General features: G+C 42.6%; 1 protein-coding gene across 2 annotated transcripts in view; it reads left to right on the top strand.

Annotated features, from left to right (window-relative positions):
* Nucleotides 1-19,684, top strand: part of TRPM8 (transient receptor potential cation channel subfamily M member 8) — a 63,868-nt gene that overhangs the window by 10,033 nt on the left and 34,151 nt on the right. The window contains exons 8-15 of one of the 2 annotated variants that reach the window (XM_035139135.1): nucleotides 2,290-2,357; nucleotides 8,043-8,240; nucleotides 10,394-10,496; nucleotides 11,878-11,996; nucleotides 12,503-12,793; nucleotides 12,952-13,047; nucleotides 14,843-14,972; nucleotides 15,378-15,523. In XM_035139135.1, coding sequence (XP_034995026.1) covers nucleotides 2,290-2,357; nucleotides 8,043-8,240; nucleotides 10,394-10,496; nucleotides 11,878-11,996; nucleotides 12,503-12,793; nucleotides 12,952-13,047; nucleotides 14,843-14,972; nucleotides 15,378-15,523 — 1,151 coding nt within the window. Of the gene's footprint in view, nucleotides 1-2,289; nucleotides 2,358-8,042; nucleotides 8,241-10,393; nucleotides 10,497-11,856; nucleotides 11,997-12,502; nucleotides 12,794-12,951; nucleotides 13,048-14,842; nucleotides 14,973-15,377; nucleotides 15,524-19,684 lie in introns of both variants that reach the window. The other variant, XM_060281622.1, reaches the window with a different exon arrangement.

The raw sequence follows: 19,684 nt of genomic DNA, 5'->3' as shown, positions 1-19,684 counted from the left end.
TAATTGTGAATTGTTTTAATTTGGGTTTCTTTCTTTATAATAAGGATATAAAATACAGTACTACAAATAAGTAGAACATGTCATTTGTATATCACAAAAATAGCATCATAAATTTGCAGTAATTTCTGCAACCTGGGTTCATTACTAGTGGTCAATTTATAGGTTCTTGATTTGTGAATTGGTTTAAAAAAAAACAACAACAAAGGGCAAGCACGCTAGAACAGACAACATTCAACACCAAATCAGGAGTGTTTTATTTGGTTTTATGGTAAAATACCTTCAAAGAAGTTTTGCTTGAAAGGAAGTCTAGGAATATATTAAGTAAGTAAATAAATTAAAGTATCTTAGTAAATGACCTTCTTTGCTGATTAAATCTACTAACCCAAAGCATTAATTTTACACTGTTTCTGGATGGAAATCATGGGAAATATTATTATTACTATTTATAAGGCTTAGTCAGTTTACATAACAAAACACAGAATAACTTAAGGTAACCTGAGGTTGCTACCTGGAGGAGCTTACAGAGGAAAAATAATGAAGAGAGGAGAAGGGAGCGAGAGAGGGAGGGAGGAGAGGGAAGGTAAACAAGACAAATATCCAACTTTTAAAACTGTTACGAAGTGGTGAGTACAATTTCAAATCCCCCCCCCCCAACTTCATCTGCACAACTGCATGTTAAGCCAGAACGCAAATTAAAATAATAGCCAAACAAAAACAAAAAAGGGGGGTGGGAGAGAGAAAATGTTAAGCATAATGGAAGAGCCTCAAAGTTTACACAGGAGTCTTAAGATAGCATGCAGCAGGTTTTACCTAGATAGTGGCAAGAAAATATTGGTTTAACAACAATGCTCATAAAAATATGTCAGTTTAGTGAAAATTTTATGCAATTTTGTTTGATGTACACATTTTTGCAAGTCATTAGAAAATTTAAAAAGGAGCTGTGTTTTGCTTCATGTAAAGTGAAAATTAGATAGGCTCTCATTAAAATCCTAACCAAATCCCCCCCACCCCCAATGCCTTACCACACTACTCAGTAGAGTGAGTTGGCTGGATCAGGATGCAGTTACAGAGGTTACATTAGGCTGCTTAAGGAACATCAGCATGGCAATGGAATTCAGGATTAATGCAGGCTTAAAGAGACAGACACCAGTTTCTTGAAGCAGAGACTGCCACAAGGGAGATTAATAGAACCCAACATGGCAAAGATACTGCTGAATATCCCATTGATCGTTGGACAACTGTTAGATGAACAGCTGTCAGAATTAAGAGCTGAGATGTGCAGAATGATAAATGAGAATGGATCAGAGAAACATTGGATTAAAGAATGCATAGGACCTGTGGAAAAAGATGTTGATCCAGATGTGCCTGAACATGAGAAAGTACAGGCAAAGTGGGAAACAGCAGGTGATGAAATGGAGTAGATATCCATATAGTTGTGTGAGGGACAGAAGCTACAGGCAGGTCCCTCCCATCTTAAGTACCAGCTCGTCGCCCAGCGCTAGTGCTAGTGGGGAGGGAGATATCTCCAGCGGCGACTCAGGAAGTGGTGACCGAGGCTCAGGCAAGGTAGCGGAGCCCATGCCCAGTGTGGGAAGGGAAGTGGGAGGCAAGGGAAGAAGGCCAATCCCGCCGACCCTGGAATTGCGCAGGAAACGACGGGGACAGAGATTCAGTATTCCTAGACTACTTTGCTGGAAGAAAACGCGTGAATCTCCATTCGGAGGTTCTGACCCCTAACTGACAACATGTACATAGCACTGTTCTGCACTGTAAATAATCAGCACTGAATAAAAGCATGAAAAGACAACGCCTGGAGGAGTCGTTACTCTAGAGTAGCCGCTACAGCGCCTGTGACAAGTTGTTTGGAAAATTGGAACAGATAAAGGATGCCACTGTGATGCTGGAAGAGATGAATGAAATTATGAACAGAGATACCAAGAATCAACATGAGATGATAGCGACAGAGCTGAGAGAGAAGGGGCCTTGTGTACAAGTTGAAGTGAACAAAGAAAAAGCCTCTAAGTATTGATTAACAAAGAGGAATGTAGCCATTCCTTAAAATACTGAGAAGAGCGAATCTAGGAATCAAATTAGATTCAGCAAAATATTCTAGTGCTATATAAAGAGAGATTATTTAAATTATGGAAAGGTCAGGCACATTTTAATGAATTCCTGCTTTCAGAATGGAATACACAAAGTCTGGTCAAAGGACAATTCTGAGAATTTTAAATTGTGCAAGTGTTCTTCTGGAAATGTATACATTTGTTTATTACTGCATTTGTGTTTCAGATTCTAATTATGGTGGGAAGATTCCAATTGTGTGTTTCGCCCAAGGAGGTGGAATAGAAACGTTGAAAGTAAGTATGTTCCCCCCAAAATCTCCCTCTGTCTTCTACATCTTAGGTTAGGTGTGCATGGAATGTAGCATTTTGCAGTTTCATTCATTTAGATGCGAGGACTGTGTGCTTAGGTTTCAGTAATATCCTGAGTGTTCTTGGCAATGGTTGCTGTTTTAAAAGGTGTGTGTATATATATATATTGAGCAAGCAAGCTTTTTCAATATCAACAGAAGGAGGCAAAAAGATCTCAATGGTTAATTCTAATTAATTTTTTTCTTAGGTCAAACCCTGGTGTGTATGTATGAGAGGTAAATGGTTGCTTATAGCCATTGTAAGAATTACTGGGTTTGCTTGTTTGTTTGTTTGTTTGTTTGTTTATATTCTAGTGCATTGTTAACTCAGAGGGATATTTTGTGATCTCTAGACAACCAGCTCAAAATCATAGATTCCTTGACATCAAAATATTCTTAAATGGGTGCCTTGTGCATCTATTCATGTGCTTGTGCACCTCCCTGTTAACCGTGCACCAGTTAGAGACTCCAAAAGAGAAGCAGAAGAGTTGTGTTATTAAATAATAATAATAATAATAATAATAATAATAATAATAAAATAATTAATAATAATAATAATTTATTATTTATACCCCGCCCATCTGGCTGGGTTTCCCCAGCCACTCTGGGTGGCTTCCAACAGAAAAATAAAATACAATAATGGAATAAACATTAAAAGCCTCCCTAAACAGGGCTGCCTTCAGATGTCTTCTAAAAATCTGGTAGTTGTTTTTTTCTTTGACATCTGATGGGAGGGCGTTCCACAGGGCGGGCGCCACCACCAAGAAGGCCCTCTGCCTGGTTCCCTGCAACTTGGCTTCTCGCAACGAGGGAACCACCAGAAAGCCCTCGGCACTGGACCTCAGTGTCCGGGCAGAACGATGGGGGTGGAGACGCTCCTTCAGGTCTACTGGACCGAGGCCATTTAGGGCTTTAAAGGTCAGCACCAACACTTTGAACTGTGCTCGGAAACGTACTGGGAGCCAATGTACATTAAACAGATGAGAAACAGGAGTAGCTCTGAGGTCAGAATGTACAGAACTGAACTAGTGGAGGGCCAAAGCGCGCACACACACAAATGCCATAAATCCCACCCTTCATATGTCATACCACCAAGCAAGTATGTTAAAAGAATATATGTCAGTCAAATAGATATTACTTACCTCTAGTATAGACTATTACTGACTTTTAGCAGCATGAAGTGAAGCAGATGAGGTAGTGATTGTTCTCCCGCCACCACCAATTTCTGTTCCTAAAACTGAAGCTGGCAAATTCTCCACTCTCTCATCACAATGCGAAGATTAAAGCCTGCTCTTGACTGATCCGTTTATCGGGCAGCAAATCCAATTTATTTTTATAGAATTTACCATTCGTCTTCACAGAACTTTGCTCTGAAGGACCTTTACTAAGGGGGTAAAGGTAAAGGTACCCCTGGGGTTGCGCGCTCACCTCGCTCTATAGGCTGAGGGAGCCAGCGTTTGTCCGCAGACAGCTTCCAGGTTCCACCCAACACAGTGGAGCTTACTTCCAACTAAATATGCACAGGATCATGCTGCTGTCTACCCTTCTTGTGACAGAGGGAACTCTGCTTATTCAGCATCAGAAGCTTGAGAAGAAAAACTAGTTTTCAGTAATTAAATATCCAATAAATTCTGTTAAGGCTCGCAAGTGGATGAATTCCTAACTAGGTAATTTGTTTAATTCGATATTGTTTTGACATTTGAAATATGCATTATTCTTATTTAGATTTCTTGAATGTTTTGCACAGTCAGTTATCTTAGGACCTTCAGTATAAAATATCAGGAGTCTCGTGTGATGTTTAAAATGGTTATAAAATGAGTTCATGCTTGCTAATTATATTAATAGCAGCCTATATTACATTGTTTCATTAAGTTACATTAGATCAGTTTGCAGTTACTAGATCATGAATCTGGATAAATGGTTGTCAACTTCACCTCTAGTGTAACTGTTAGTGTTCATTCTTCTGTCTATATTTAATGGCTAGTATCTTCAAAGTTGTCTCTCAATTCCATTTGTGACAGTACTGCAGTAGACTATATGCACCCAAAATTTCCAAGAATGATCCCTGAGAAATATCCTTGCTTACTAGGTCTAAATTTCAACATGTGGCATTATTTGAAATATTCTAATTTTTTATGTGAGACGTTTTCAGGTTCCTTATGTTGCATCCTTGTGTTTGTGTTATTTGCTATACCTCCTCCTCTTCGAGTATTTTCAGTCTCATTAGCATTCCTTGTTATCTAAAGTGTAATGAACATTTATGTGGTTTTGAGTCTGGACCACAGACTCAATTTTTGTTAAACACACACACACAAACACACGTTCTAATGCATTTTCCATTCACTTGTGAACATTTCTGCCTGCAATGTGGTTAAATGTTGGTTGCATCCACTCAGAGATATTGTCTGCAAAATAGGATTGTACTGTACCAGACATGCTGCATTAATAATATTCTGAAAGCTAATACACCTAATAGCTTTGTGGAGCATGAGTATAGTCTTATCATCCTAAAACAATTACTAATCCCGTTGATTTGGTTGGCAACTGCCTCAGTACTAATACTGATATAGTACTAAAACCCTAACCACAACATATACTAAGTATTGTTGAATAATTGTATAAACCTATATTTTGGTTGTTATAATTAAATTTCTAACGGACACAACTAAACGACTAAACAACAACAATAATTAAATTTCTAACAATAAAAGTTGTCACCAGGTAAAATAAACCACCACTGATGGTTCATATTTGTGATTCATTTCTTTTATCAGCTGAAAAATAACTCTTGCTTAATCTGTTGTTGTTGTTGTTGTTGTTGTTGTTGTTGTTGTTGTTAGGTCGTGTCTGACTCTTCCAGACCCCATGGACCACAGCACACCAGGCACTCCTGTCTTCCACTGCCAACATGGTCAAACTCATGTTGGTAGCTTCGAGAACACTGTCCAACCATCTCGTCCTCTGTCGTCCCCTTCTCCTAGTGCCCTCAATCTTTCCCAACATCAGGGTCTTTTCCAGGGAGTCTTCTGTTCTCATGAGGTGGCCAAAGTATTGAAACCTCAGCTTCAGGATCTGTCCTTCCAGTGAGCACTCAGGGCTGATTTCCTTCAGAATAGATAGGTTTGATCTTCTTGCAGTCCTTAGGACTCTCAAGAGTCTCCTCCAGAACCATAATTCAAAAGCATCCATTCTTCGGCAATCAGCCTTCTTTATGGTCCAGCTCTCACTTCCATACATCACTACTGGGAAAACCATAGCTTTAACTATACAGACCTTTGTCGGCAGGATGATGTTTCTGTTTTATAAGTTGTTGTCTAGGTTTGTCATTGCTTTTCTCCCAAGAAGCAGGCATGTTTAATTTTGTGACTGCTGTCACCATCTGCAGTGATCATGGAGCCCAAGAAAGTAAAATCTCTCACTGCCTCCATTTCTTCCCCTTCTATTTGCCAGGAGGTGATGGGACCAGTGGCCAAGATCTTAGTTTTTTTTTTTATGTTGAGCTTCAGACCATATTTTTCGCTCTCCTCTTTCACCCTCATTAAAAGGTTCTTTAATTCCTCCTCACTTTCTGCCATCAAGGTTGTGTCATCTGCATATCTGAGGTTGTTGATATTTCTTTTGGTAATTTTAATTTCAGTTTGGGATTCATCCAGTCCAGCCTTTCGCATTATGAATTCTGCATATAAGTTAAATAAGCAGGCAGACAATATACAGCCTTGCTGTGGTCCTTTCCCAATTTTGAACCAATCAGTTGTTCCATATCCAGTTCTAACTGTAGCTTCTTGTCCCACATAGAGATTTGGTAGTTGGAGCATTTTTTTGGCACTGCCCTTCTTTAGGATTGGGATGTAGACTGATTTTCTCCAATCCTCTGGCCACTGCTGAGTTTTCAAATTTGCTGGCTTATTGAGTGTAGCACCTTAACAGCACCATCTTTTAAAATGTCTTATTTAACATGTTTATCAGTGACTTGGATGACGGGCTTGAGGGCATCCTGAGCAGGTTTGCAGATGACATTTCTCCTTGTTAAAATTCATTTGCAGATGACATTTCTCCTTGTTAAAATTCATCTTGTTTGCTTTGGCCCAGTTGTCTAATCTGTTAAGGTCATTTTGAAGTGTGATCCTGTCCTCTGGGGTATTAGCCACCCCTCCCAATTTGGTGTCATCTGCAAACTTGCTCAGGATGCCCTCAAGCCCATCATCCAAGTCATTGATAAAGATGTTGAATAAGACTGGGCCCAAGACAGAACCCTTATTTGCTTAATGATCTGCTCTAGAATCTTTCCTGGTATTGATGTCAGGCTGACTGGGTGGTAATTGTTTGGGTCCTCTCTTTCCCCCTTTTTGAAAATAGGGACAACATTTGCCCTCCTCTAGTCTGCTGGAACTTTGCCTGTTCTCCAGGAATTTTCAAAGATTATTGCCAGTGGTTCTGAAATCACCTCTGCCAGTTCTTTTAATACTCTTGGATGTAGTTCATCTGGCCCTGGAGACTTGAATACATCTAAACTAGCCAAGTATTCTTGTACTACCTCCTTACTTATTCTGCTGTGTTTCCCCTGCTGAATCATCTGCTCCATATTCTTCAGGTCGGGCATTGTTTTCTTTTTTGGAGAAGACTGAGGCAAAGAAGGCATTGAGGAGTTCTGCCCTTTCTCTATCCCCTGTTCGCATTTCACCATCTTCTCCTCTAAGTGACCCCACTGTTTCCTTGTTCTTCCTTTTGCTGCGGACATACCCATAAAAGCCCTTTTTGTTGCTTTTAACCTCTCTAGCAAGCCTGAGTTCATTCTGTGCTTTAGCTTTTCTGACTTTGTCTCTACATGTGCTGGCTATTTGTTTGGATTCCTCTCCGGTGATTTCCCCCCTTTTCCATGTTTTGTACATATCCCTTTTAAATCTTAACTCAGTTAAAAGTTCTTTAGATAGCCGCCCTGGCTTCTTTTGGCACATTCCATGTTTCCATCTCATTGGTATGGCCTGAAGTTGTGCTTTTAATATCTCCTTTTTTACAAACTCCCAACCATCATGAACTCCCTCCAGCCTCCAGACTGTTTGCTCTCCTTTCAGGAGAGCTTCAATTTACATCTTCACTCCATTGAGTTTAGGAGAAAAGACTCAAAGGCAACTACCTTCATTATGGATATTTTTCAACCCAATACCTCTCACATGATCTAAGGTTACAACACTCACATGATAGAGAAACTACAATCAGTTAGTAGTTAATCATTAACTTAGCTAGAGCTCCAAGTGCTCTCTTTGCTTTCAATATAGCCCCATAGAAGAACCCCATGTTAAACCTTTTCACCAAAAAACCATTTACCCATTTCTTATTTCTGTGTCAAACAAGATGGCTAGTTCATTGCTACAGTTTCTGTGTCGCCTATGCTGAGCACAATAGTCTGGAATCAGTGGCCAACATGGGGATTTGCATAGTCCCTGACCAGAGTGGTGTGCATGTCAAGAGTGACAATTTGTTGTGCCTCTCTTGCAAATGAAAATGCATTATGGCTGGCAGAATGGAGGCGCCATTGGAGATCTATCCTTTGCATTGGTCTGGCGAGAAGGACTGTTACAGGAAGATGACTTTTTTTCTGAATCTTTATTCATCCTAATGGTTTATTCCACAGGCCATTAACACTGCAGTCAAGAGCAAAATTCCCTGTGTAGTGGTGGAAGGTTCTGGTCAGATTGCAGACGTGATTGCAAGCATAGCAGAGTCAGAAGGTTCACTTACGTCATCATCTGTCAAAGAGAAATTACTCAGATACTTGCCTCGAACCCTTTCTAGACTCACAGAAGAGGAGACTGAAAACTGGATCAAATGGGTAAGTTTATCCATTGATAGGAGCCCTGTTTACACTTCTGTTTTCTTTAGAGGCTCAACCATATGTCAGCCTTCAGTGAATGGTTGTTGGGAGAGACTTATTGACTAGCTAAGCTCTGGAAATTTTAGCACAATGTTTTACTTGCATTAAAAGGGAATTGTTATTGGTTGTTGTTGATGATTTATTTATTTATTTATACCCCGCCTTTTTCCCTGATGGGACTCAAGGCAGCTTACAGAGAAAAAACAAGAATCACTAAAAACATAGAAAAAACAATTAAACAGTAATAGAATTAAAACTATATATATATATATATATATATATATATATATATATATATATATATATTCCCACTGTGTGTGCAGATGTAGCACCCTTCCTCTGTAACCACTGAACCAAATTGCATCAAATTAGGACAAGCGTACCTTGCCCATCAGGGAGGGATCTGGTATAAACAAAATTCCAAAAAAACCACACCTTTCATACCTAAAATAATGATCAAACACAAAAAGTGGTGCCCAAATTAGATATCACCAGCAGAAGCTCTGAAGACTCCAGCAGCATCCAATAGAAAGGCAGATCGCGCGCTGTCACCAGCAAAAGTTCTGAAGGGCAGCGGCAAATAATGACGTCATCAACCGAGCAACTGAAACCACCAAGGCGGCCATTACCAGACAACCCACAGAGTCAGGCCAAGGAATGGAGATACAGGGCAGAGGCCTCAGCTTGCATTTAAATACTAGCCCAAGCCAAGGCCGACAGATTAGGCCTCGGCTCTACTTTACAGACTAGGCCTCGGCTCTACTTTACAGCCTACAGACTAGGCCTCGGCTCCATTTACAGACTAGGCCTCAGCTCAACAGCCTGCAGATTAGGCCTCTATTCTACTTTAAATACTATCCCAAGTGGAGCCCTGGGTGGGGGGTGGGGGGAGGAGGGGCCCGAATAGGTCATGGGCTGACATAGGGTGGGGGGAGGGGGACAGGATACATCATGGGTTGCTACAGGATGGGAGTAATCACAGGGATGAGACACAACAATGGGGGGGGGAGGACAAAACACATTGTCCAGGGGGGAATGGACACATCGTCCCCCTTTCCTGGGAAACAAGGACCCTGAGTCAGGCACAGCAAACAATCATAAGAAAACAAAAATAATTAAAACAACAAATCCAAGGACAAAGTTCATACATCCGGAAAAGCATATTACATCAAAACACTAACCAAAAACAAGTTATGTTACCATTCAAAACACAAATGACATCAATACTCCCCCCCAAAAAAACCCCCCACAGTGTGGCCGGGTCAGCTAGTACATATATAAAATCTGTTTAAAACAGCTGAACCAGACCAGGGTCTGGTGATGCAGTGCCTCATAATCCCACTGGACCGTTCTAAGAGAAGATGGGTGATGAATGATGGGTGGGTGGGTGGACAGATAAATAAATTTGCCAATCAGTTACAAAAGAGCCTTAGCGTAGTTGTTGCCTTTTCTTTTGGGATTGTTTAGGGATTGTTTATGTATGTATGTATGTATGTATGCTTCTGGCAAACCAGAGCAGCTCATGGAAACACCGTTTACCTTCCCGCTGTAGCGGTACCTATTTATCTACTTGCACTTTGACGTGCTTTTGAACTGCTAGGTTGGCAGGAGCTGGGACCGAGCAACGAGAGCTCACCCCATCGCGGGATTTGAACCACCGACCTTCTGATTTGCAAGCCCTAGGCTCTGTGGTTTAACCCACAGCGCCACCCACATCCCGGCCATGTATGTGTGTGTGTGTGTGTGTGTGTGTGTGTGTGTGTGTGTATATATATATATATATATATATATATATATATATATATATATATATATAATCCTGACCATGTGTGGGTAAGCTTGCCAGTATGTGCACTGACCCAATCCTTCCTATATTTTTCTGTAGTGGAATTTCAAGCCACAGAACTGCTGTTGTGTTTGTCCATTAGACACATAAAAAATGTAATATTAAAATTGTTATGAAGACTAACAGAATGATTCCTCCCTGCTCCACTTATCTCCAACAGTTGTGTAATAAGTTCTAGTTAAACTTGACAGGATATTCTGTAAAGGACAGTAATTTGATTATGAAGATCCTCCGGATAGAGTAAACCATAACTTTCCTTGCGCAGATTAAAGAAGTACTTGAAAATCCTCATCTGTTAACTGTGATCAAAATCGAAGAAGCAGGAGATGAAATTGTGAGCAACGCAATTTCATTTGCTCTTTATAAAGGTATGCTGTTGCTGGTTTTGTCTCTTAATATTATTCAGTTGCTTACATTGCATTTTAATAAATTTTGGAAGCCATCTAGAATGTTTGGGATGGATGTTCATAAAATTGATTAATTAATCAATTCATTAAACAACCAAACTTATTTTAAAAAAACACATATTGCTTGATTAATAGTTTCTATTTTCTCATTACCTTAAAAACAATGTACTTAGCAACTCATCAGTCATGAATTGTACACAAATTTGAGCAATATCGCTATTTTCCCTTTTGGAAAAGAGTTTGCTAGAATAGCAATGAGTGGCAATTTCTCTTTCCCTGGTCTGGAACCATCAGGATTTTCAGATCCGCACTGGAATTTGGAAGATTTAAATGTGCACTGGGCAATTGGTGGTGTTCAGCAAAGGCACCCATTTCTATTGAACTGAAACAATCATGAATATCATGGAAAATACAAGTGAGTGTGATCAGACACTGTAATGGATCAAAAGCAGTAGGCAGCTTATATTTGAACTTCTCCATAGTTTTCTATGTTTTGAAGCAAACAGAAATGGAAATGCAGAGTACAACTTCAAACATTGAATGGAGCCTTGGTGCTGTCTTGGAATTTGCAGAGGTTAAATGAGCTATTTTGTCTCTTTGTTCTGTTATCAAATGAATGCTGATAATTATGAGAATACATGCATGATGCTTCTTGTATGAATTTTCAGTAAGGCTGTTGCAGCAAAATCAACCATTTTATAATTCCTTAATTCTTTTTATAATGTTTCATATTTATTTGATTTGTATATATGAACAATTTATAATAAAACATTAAGAGTTATAAGCTGTGTCTTAAAGTCTAACAAATGAACTAGAGTTCACTTTATCAGATGGGGGAATGTTTATCCTCAGTATACACACACATGGATGGGAATACAGTATGTGGGGAAAGTAAATAGCGAGGACTGAAGAAAATGAAATGTAAAAAAAATACTAATATAAACATAAAAATATGCACAGTGACTATTCACAAATACTTTCTGATCCATCATACAATCATGAAAATATGGTGATTATTATATTTTAAAATATGATTACCACAGTTTTGGGTGCATCATGAGAACTGTAATATTTGAGCAGAATTCTCTCCTTTTTTTACATGATTGTAAACATGATTCCGGCAACAGTATTTCTGTTTCTTTTCAGAATAAAGCACATTCATATACAAAGAGATATTCCTTTTGGTTAATGGGCAGGCTTGAGAGAGATGTTAAGGTGGCGGGATGTCATCTCCACCCCTCAGCATTTCCTCATCCCACCCCAAGACTCAAATGAGAACTGGAAACAAACCAGAGAGTTGTTTCAATATAAATCAACCACCAACTTCTCTCTGCACTTGTAGCTTTCAGCACAAATGAACAAGATAAAGATAACTGGAACGGGCAACTCAAACTGCTTTTGGAATGGAACCAGCTGGACCTGGCTAGTGAAGAGATCTTTACCAATGATCGACGCTGGGAGGTACGTAGAGCAGCTTATGTTGCTTTCACCTTGGAAAAAGCCACCAGGCAGGCAGGGACAAGGCTGACACTCTTGGATGGAAAGGCTGGTGCCAGGAGTCCATCTCTTTAATGGCAGGAAAACTTGGAAAGGCAAGGCAATCAGTTTGTGCAGTTGCAGTCAATCAATGTGTCCATTGGTCCCCCCCCCCCAATAGGATGGAACACAGGGTCCTATCAATTACTCCTAGATGCACACTAACATGAGAGGCTGCTCTGTAAACTTCTCCAAGCTTTAAATGGAGATAATTTTCTGAAGCTCCATATGGAAATTATTTTCACTGTGTGTGGACAATATGAAGCTACAGCCTATTGTCTCAGGAGGAATATTTTATTCTGTTGAGAATATTAAGGCTACCATAAGAAATGAATCACAATTTGTGTAGCAGAAGAGAAGCACAAGGGACTAGAGAAAGACTTCTGCTGTCAAACTGGGTCAACATTTTGCTGTCTTTTGTTCCTTGCTAGTCTGCAGACCTTCAGGATGTCATGTTCACAGCCCTGGTAAAGGACAGGCCAAAATTTGTCCGCCTCTTTCTGGAAAATGGCTTAAATCTGAGGAAGTTTCTCACTAATGATGTTCTAACTGATCTGTATACCAACAACTTCAGCAGTCTGGTGTTTAAGAATCTACAGATTGCTAAGAACTCATACAACGATGCCCTCCTTACATTTGTGTGGAAGATGGTGGAGGATTTCAGGAAAGGTCTCAAAAAAGAGGACAAGAGCAGCAAGGATGACATTGAGATACAGCTGCTGGTATGTAACTCAGATGCACATATAGCAGAGGAGAGCTGTTAAAACTTAGAACCAAGTAAAACAAAAGGGTGGTATTCAGCTACATTTTACTCAGTTTAAATAGATCTATTCTGAGTAACAATTGAATTTTTATTATTTTTGTTTTTATATGCTTTCAGGATGCCTCCCTTATCTCAAGGCACCCCTTGCAGGTTCTCTTTATTTGGGCAGTCCTTCAAAACAAAAAGGAGCTATCCAAAGTGATCTGGGAACAGGTATGCTACATGTCCAGCATGACTGGCATTTTTGTCCATTATGCTTTCATGTGAGTTTGAGCTAGAGCTTGTTCAGTTAGAAAATATATACTCCTTAATTAATATTGAAGCCTCCCTGTGTGTGGAAATGGCACTTCCCTGCTTTTGAAATATTGAGAACTGTGATTAGAAAGTGGTGGACCCTTGGCATTTTGCACTTGAATAATCCTATATAATAAAGTGCAAGTGTCTCTGCGTCCAGATTCCTTGTGTCCCTGTGTCCGCGCTACTGCGCATGTGCCCCACGGACACAGGGACTGGACGAAGAGACTGCACGTGCGTGCGCTCCCCCCGCCTCCTCCAACCGCCGTTCCCGGCCGGACACTGCCTTACTGCAGGGCACGTCGGGGAAGCGAGGGTGGAGGCCGGCGGAGGTGAATGGGGGGAGGAAGGGCGCCTTTGAGGAGCCCGGTCCGGCTCCCGCCGCTGCTGTGCAAGCACTTCTCTGAATCCCGGGATGTTCTAGCGCCCGTTTATTGAACGGGCTGAATTACACTAGTTTAATATAATATAAGATGAAGCCTGCTCACTTTTAAACATCTAAAGGGAGACAAGAAAGAAGAGGGAAACAGTAATTGGGTGTGAGGATAGGACGAAAAATGGTGGATGTAAACTTCAGGTAGGTGAATTTGGGTGAAACCTCTGGAACGCTTTCTAAAGTCAGCTCAGAAAAAAAATTGTGTAGGGAAATAGTGGAGTCTCATTTCTTGGAGGTTTGTAAGGAAAGACTGGTGAGGCTTTTGACAGAGGTTTGTTTTTAATTAGTTTTTATTAAAGTTTGTGTGATATGAAACAAATAAGCAAGAAAAAGTACGTATAGCATCTCCACTTTCAATTCTTAGAGTCATTTTTCATAGGGCTTGTTTGCATTCAGTAAGACACTATTGTTATAGACACTGGTGGAAAAGAGGAAGAGAGAGGATTAGAGGGATAATGATATTTTCACTCTGTTGTATAGCTTTTGCACAGGAGTTTTTTTAGCATGTCGTGGGTAGGTCCTTTACAGTGGTACCTCGGGTTGAGTACACAATCTGTTCCGGGGTGTCGTTTGCACCCCAAAAAGTACTCAACCCAAGTGGTGCTTTAGCGCATGCGTGAAGCACCGATAGAGCACTTCTGTGCATGCGCAGTGCACACAGCGTGCAGAACGCTTCTGCGCATGTGCACGCGGCGGAACCCGGAAGTAAACACTTCTGGGTCCGCCGAGTACTTAATCCAAAAATACACAACCCGCAGCAAACGCAACCCGAGGTATGACCGTGTTTATATAGTTATTTGTTTTTATTGGCATTGTAAGAGATTGGATGGTGCAGGGCTTGGTTGATTGCATTTGGTTGGTTGCAGTATGGTTTGTTTGTTTGTTTGTTTGTTTGTTTGTTTGTTGTGTCAGGTTAGCCATATTGATTTGTACGCTGTTTGGGGGGGGGTTTGCATGAGTGGCAGGGGTTGGAGTAGATTGCTCAGTCAGGAAAGATTGTTCAGCCAACTCCAACCCCCTACTTTAAGGCAGATGGCCTTAACGTTTTAGCTTCCAGTTTAAGCAGCAAGATGTTTGACACCCCTTTCCAAATTTGAGAATTGTAAGATGAAACAGAACTGCAGCACCCAGATACAGCTTCAGGGAACAGAGTACTATTAAATTATGCAGTTGCCTTGCTGTTTTGGGATATGAACTGATGTTCCTGGAATTGTGTCACAGTTACAGTAACTCCTAAGTAATGCTGTTTTGTAACCTGGCAATTCTTTCTCTTTGCAGACTAGAGGCTGCACTCTGGCAGCATTAGGGGCGAGCAAGCTCCTGAAAAGCCTGGCTAAGGTAAAGAATGATATCAATGCTGCTGGGGAATCAGAGGAGCTGGCAAATGAATATGAGACAAGAGCTGTTGGTAGGTTTTAATCTAAAAGGCTCAAACTCAAGAGTGGAGCTAATGCAAATATTTGCTAAAAAATCATAATGGGAAAGCAGCAAATCAGCAAAATTAAACTTTCAGATTTAGCTTTGAACGCCAAGCAATGCATTGCAATTTTTAGTAAATATTGACTAGGATTTTTCTCTGATTAAGCACATCAACTTTGCCCATCTCAGCTAAGTCCAATAATTTTAACAACCATTCCTCCATGGTAGGTAATGATGAATCTTTCCATGTATATGCATAAAAAATTCTCACCGCTACAATCATGTATTGAAATAATTTCCATAGTCTTTTTCTAATTGTATATGCATAAGTCTCACAGGAAGAGCTCAACAGACTGGTGATGCTTCTTATTCTCTGTCCATTTATACTTTTTAGAGTTGTTCACAGAATGTTACAGCAGTGATGAAGATCTGGCTGAACAGCTTCTTATCTATTCCTGTGAAGCCTGGGGTGGAAGCAATTGTCTAGAACTTGCTGTGGAAGCAAAGGACCAACAATTCATTGCTCAGCCAGGAGTCCAGGTATAATAGCCAAGATGCAAACAGATAATTGGTGGTCAGTTTTATTCAGTGAAACAGAAATGGTTAAGCCAACATTTCTATACCCATCTACATGGGAGTAAGACCTATTGAATTCTGTAGCACTTACTTCTGAGCTGTAATGTCTTATATGATGCTCTCTCCTGATGAATTATTATTTCATTCATTCACAGAAAATACTATATTAAGAAGGTAATGCTGTGATTTGATTACAGAGTTCAAACTACGTCACATAATAAGATGGCATAGTACTAAAGCTGGAACCTTATATTACACAGAAATACATGTAATGAGCCTTTTTTCATCCCTCGTAATGTCTCGACAGTTTTTTCCTAAAGTATCTCCTACTATGTTTCATTAACTATTTTGTGTTCTGACCTACAATGCATTTTTCTATGACAATAGATTGATTGATTGATTGATTGATTGATGTAATGAGAGTTATGTGAAAATGCACTTCCAATGGGGGACTTTGTAAGTAGAGAGGTGACACCTTTAGTCCACCTTTCTCTGCCTACCATTTCCTCTAAGTGGAATAGTTTTCCAAAGTAGCCTGTGCTTAAACTTATTCACACATTGAGCTTCTCAGATAGACTGGGCTGGTGGGTGAAGCATAGGCTTGATGAGCTTTTTCCTCCCAAGGTAAGGGAAGTGACATAGCCACCTTATGCAGGGCAGCTTATTCTATGGTATTAGACCTTTCATGCATTAATTAGAATTAAGCATGTTAGTTATCTGAGGCTGGTTATCCCACACATACAGGGGCATCGCAATAGGGGGCGGGAGGGTGGGGCGCTCCGGGCTCTGCTCTGCGGGGTGCAGCGTGGCTGGGGGGGCAACACGGTGCCCCCTTGCTACTGTGGCGGCGGCGTGGCTGCCATTGCGGAGGCCCCGATGTTTCTGGCCTTGCCCCTTGCTTCTTCCTGGCGGGCTGGAGGCAAGGGGCGGGCCAGAGAGCAGCGTCAGCGGCGGCCGCTGACGCCCCTCACCACTCCACCTCCGCCTGAGTAGGAAGAAGACAAAGCGCGCGGCAAGCCGATCCATAGCGCGCTTTGTCTTCTTCCTACTCAGGCGGAGGCGGAGTGGCGAGGGGCATCAGCGGAGACACCCCTAGCTGCTCCGCCTGAGTAGGAAGAAGCACACGTCGCGCTACGGAGCAGGTTGCCGGGGCTGGAGCACCGCCACCCGGCAACCCACTCCGTAGCACAACGTGTGTGTCATGCGTCGTGATGCATGCGTCAGGATGTGCGACGCAGGCGCGTGACGGACACACGCACACACCGGCGGGGTGCCTTCTGGTTTGCCACCCCGGGCAGCCAGAAGGCTAGCGACACTGCTGCACACATACTTGTCAAGTGCATCATGTATAGCCCCTTCTCACAAGGGTCTTGATTTGGATCTAACCCCTGTGAGTGCTGAAGGCCCTATCCATTCTGGACTAGGGGTGGGGCCCAGGCTCACCCTGCCCTAGTCCACTGACTGCATTTTAATGTTTTTTAATAGTTTTGATTTATGGTGTTTTAAATTTTGGTTTATTGTTTGGTTTTTGCTCTGTTGGGGGTAGGATTAAAATTTCATTTGGTTGGGGCTGAGGATTAGTTTATTTTTAATATAACTCTGAATTGTTTTTGTTTGTTACTAAATAGTTTCTATTGTTTCATATAGTTTTATATAGTTTGTATTTGATTCTTAAGGAGAGAGGGTTAGGGCTGTCAGGGAGTGGGCCCCAGCCAACAGAATGCACGGGGACACCCAATCTCAGTGATCACGGGTAGGAGGAAGAGTTACGTTAAGGCCAGACCATGTCATTACAGAGAAGGCAGGTTAAGTCATTGTTTGAAGACTATTCCTGCCTCCGGGTCTGGTCTTGACCGAATGAATACTGGAATTAGCAAGGAATACCCACATGACCTGCTGTGCAATGCTAGGTCAATGATTCACAAGACGGCTGTCATCCACGACTTGATCATAGATGGAGGACTTGACTTGGCATTTGTGACAGAGACTTGGTTGGATGAAGCAGATGGGCCTGTCCTTGCCCTGCTTGTCCACCAGGTTTTTTCTTACACACAGCTGCCAGCTGCCCAGATCATGTGGGGGGGAAGGGGGGTTGCAGTGATTTTTAGGAAGTCATTAGTTTGCACCAGGCGTCCTATTGGGAAGACCCAGTTTTCTGAGTGCATGTTCCGGAAGTTGGGCAATAGGGGCAGTACAGGATTCCTTCTGGTGTACCGACCTCCCCACTGCACCAAGGATTCCCTGCCCGAGCTGCTTCAGGTTGTAGCGGATGTTCTCCTGGAGACACCTAGTTTGGTTGTCCTAGGGGATTTTAACATCTATGTCGACACGACCTTACAAGGGGCTGCTCAGGACTTCGTGGAAAGCATGGGGCTCTCCCTGAATAAGTTTGGCCCAACTCATAGTCATGGACATGCCTTAGACCTGGTGTTTACCTCTATTGACGTGGGTGATCTGACACTATGTAAAAGCGAAACAAAAGAAGTGTCATGATCGGATCACTTCCTGGTGCAACTGGACTTCTCCGTGATCCTTCCCCTCAGCAGGGAGGTGGGACCGATTTGGATGGTCCGCCCCCGCCACTTAATGGATCCAAATGGTTTCCAGAGAGTGGTAGGGGATGTTTTATCCCACCTTGATGGCCTTTCAGCTGATGCTCTGGTGTCCCGCAGGAATGCGGAGTTAACCAAGACTGTCTGGCTCCAAAGCGCCCTCTCTAATTACATAGGGCCTGGACAGCCCCATGGTTTCCCCAGAGCTGAGGGTGATGGAACAACCACTGAGATGCCTAGAGCGCAGGTGGCAGAAAACTGGTTCCGAATTGGATCGGACACAGGTTAGAGCTCAACGTCAAGCCTACCAAGTGGCGATAGCGATGGTGAAGAGGACTTTATTTACTGCCTCTATTGCATTTGTAGAAAATAGCAGCAGGAGACTTTCAGATGGTTCACAATTTAATGGAACCACCTTTGCCATCGGGACATGGTAAAGATCCCAAGATCTCTTGCAATGATTTTACACTTTTTTGCAGATAAAGTTGCTCAGATTCGGAAAGAGGTAGACTCCACCGTGGAAGCAGGGCAGGGGCAGGAGGGTGCTAGAGTCCTGTCTAGTCAAGTTGCATGGAATCAGTTCCAATCTGTTCTCTGTTCCAATCTGTTCTCTGTGAGGGAACCTTTCCAGGCCCCCTGAAAGAGGTGGCTATTAAACCGCTTCTTAAAAAAAAATCTTTAGACCCGGCCAATATGGCCAACTGTTGCCCAGTCTCAAATCTTCCATTCATGGGCAAGGTGTTTGAGCGGATTGCTGCTGAACAACTCCAGGCACACCTAGAGGATGCGGACCATTTGGATCCCTGCAGGCCTCATCATGGGACTGAAACTGTCTTGGTCGCTCTGGTCGATGATCTCTGGTGGGCTAGACAAACTGTTTCCTAGTTCTGCTGGATCTCTCAGTGGCCTTTGATACCATTGACCACAACATCCTTCTGGACCGTCTAGAGCAGGGGTCCCCAGACTTACCGGGCTCCGGGCCGGTGCCCGCCGCGCCGACTGCGCGGCGGGCCGGAGAGCAGGGGAGTGCGCGCACAGCGGGCCGGAGGGCGGGGGAGTGCGCGCCCGTGCGCATGCGCACACGCACACGGTCGGAAAAAACCGCCGAAAATCGCTTGTGCGCATGCGTATGGGCCTCCCCCAACCCGGAAGTGCATCGGAAATGACCTCTTCTGGGTCGGGAGAGGCCCATACGCATGTGCACAAAGGATTTTCGGCGATTTTTTGCCGATTTTGAAGATCGCCGCCACACCGCGCGCCGTAAGAGCGGGGGTCGTCGCGGGCCAGATTGGGAGGCTAATTGGGCCGCATCCGGCCCGGGGGCCGTAGTCTGGGGACCCCTGGTCTAGAGGAGCTGGGAGCTGGGGGAACTGTTATACAGTGGTTTCACTCCTTCCTCCTGGGCCGTGTTCAGAAAGTGGTGTTCGGGGATGAGTGTTCAGACCCTGGGCTCTCACTTGTGGGGTGCCTCAGGGCTCAGTCCTCTCCCCCATGGTTTTTAACATTTATTTGAGGCCACTGGGAGAGAAAATCAGCGAGTTTGGGCTGGGTGTTCATCAGTATGCGGATGATA

Source organism: Zootoca vivipara, chromosome 1 (genome assembly GCF_963506605.1).
Source record: "Zootoca vivipara chromosome 1, rZooViv1.1, whole genome shotgun sequence".
In the NCBI taxonomy this organism is placed as follows: Eukaryota; Metazoa; Chordata; class Lepidosauria; order Squamata; family Lacertidae; genus Zootoca; species Zootoca vivipara.
This window is presented reverse-complemented; position numbering and strand designations above follow the sequence as displayed.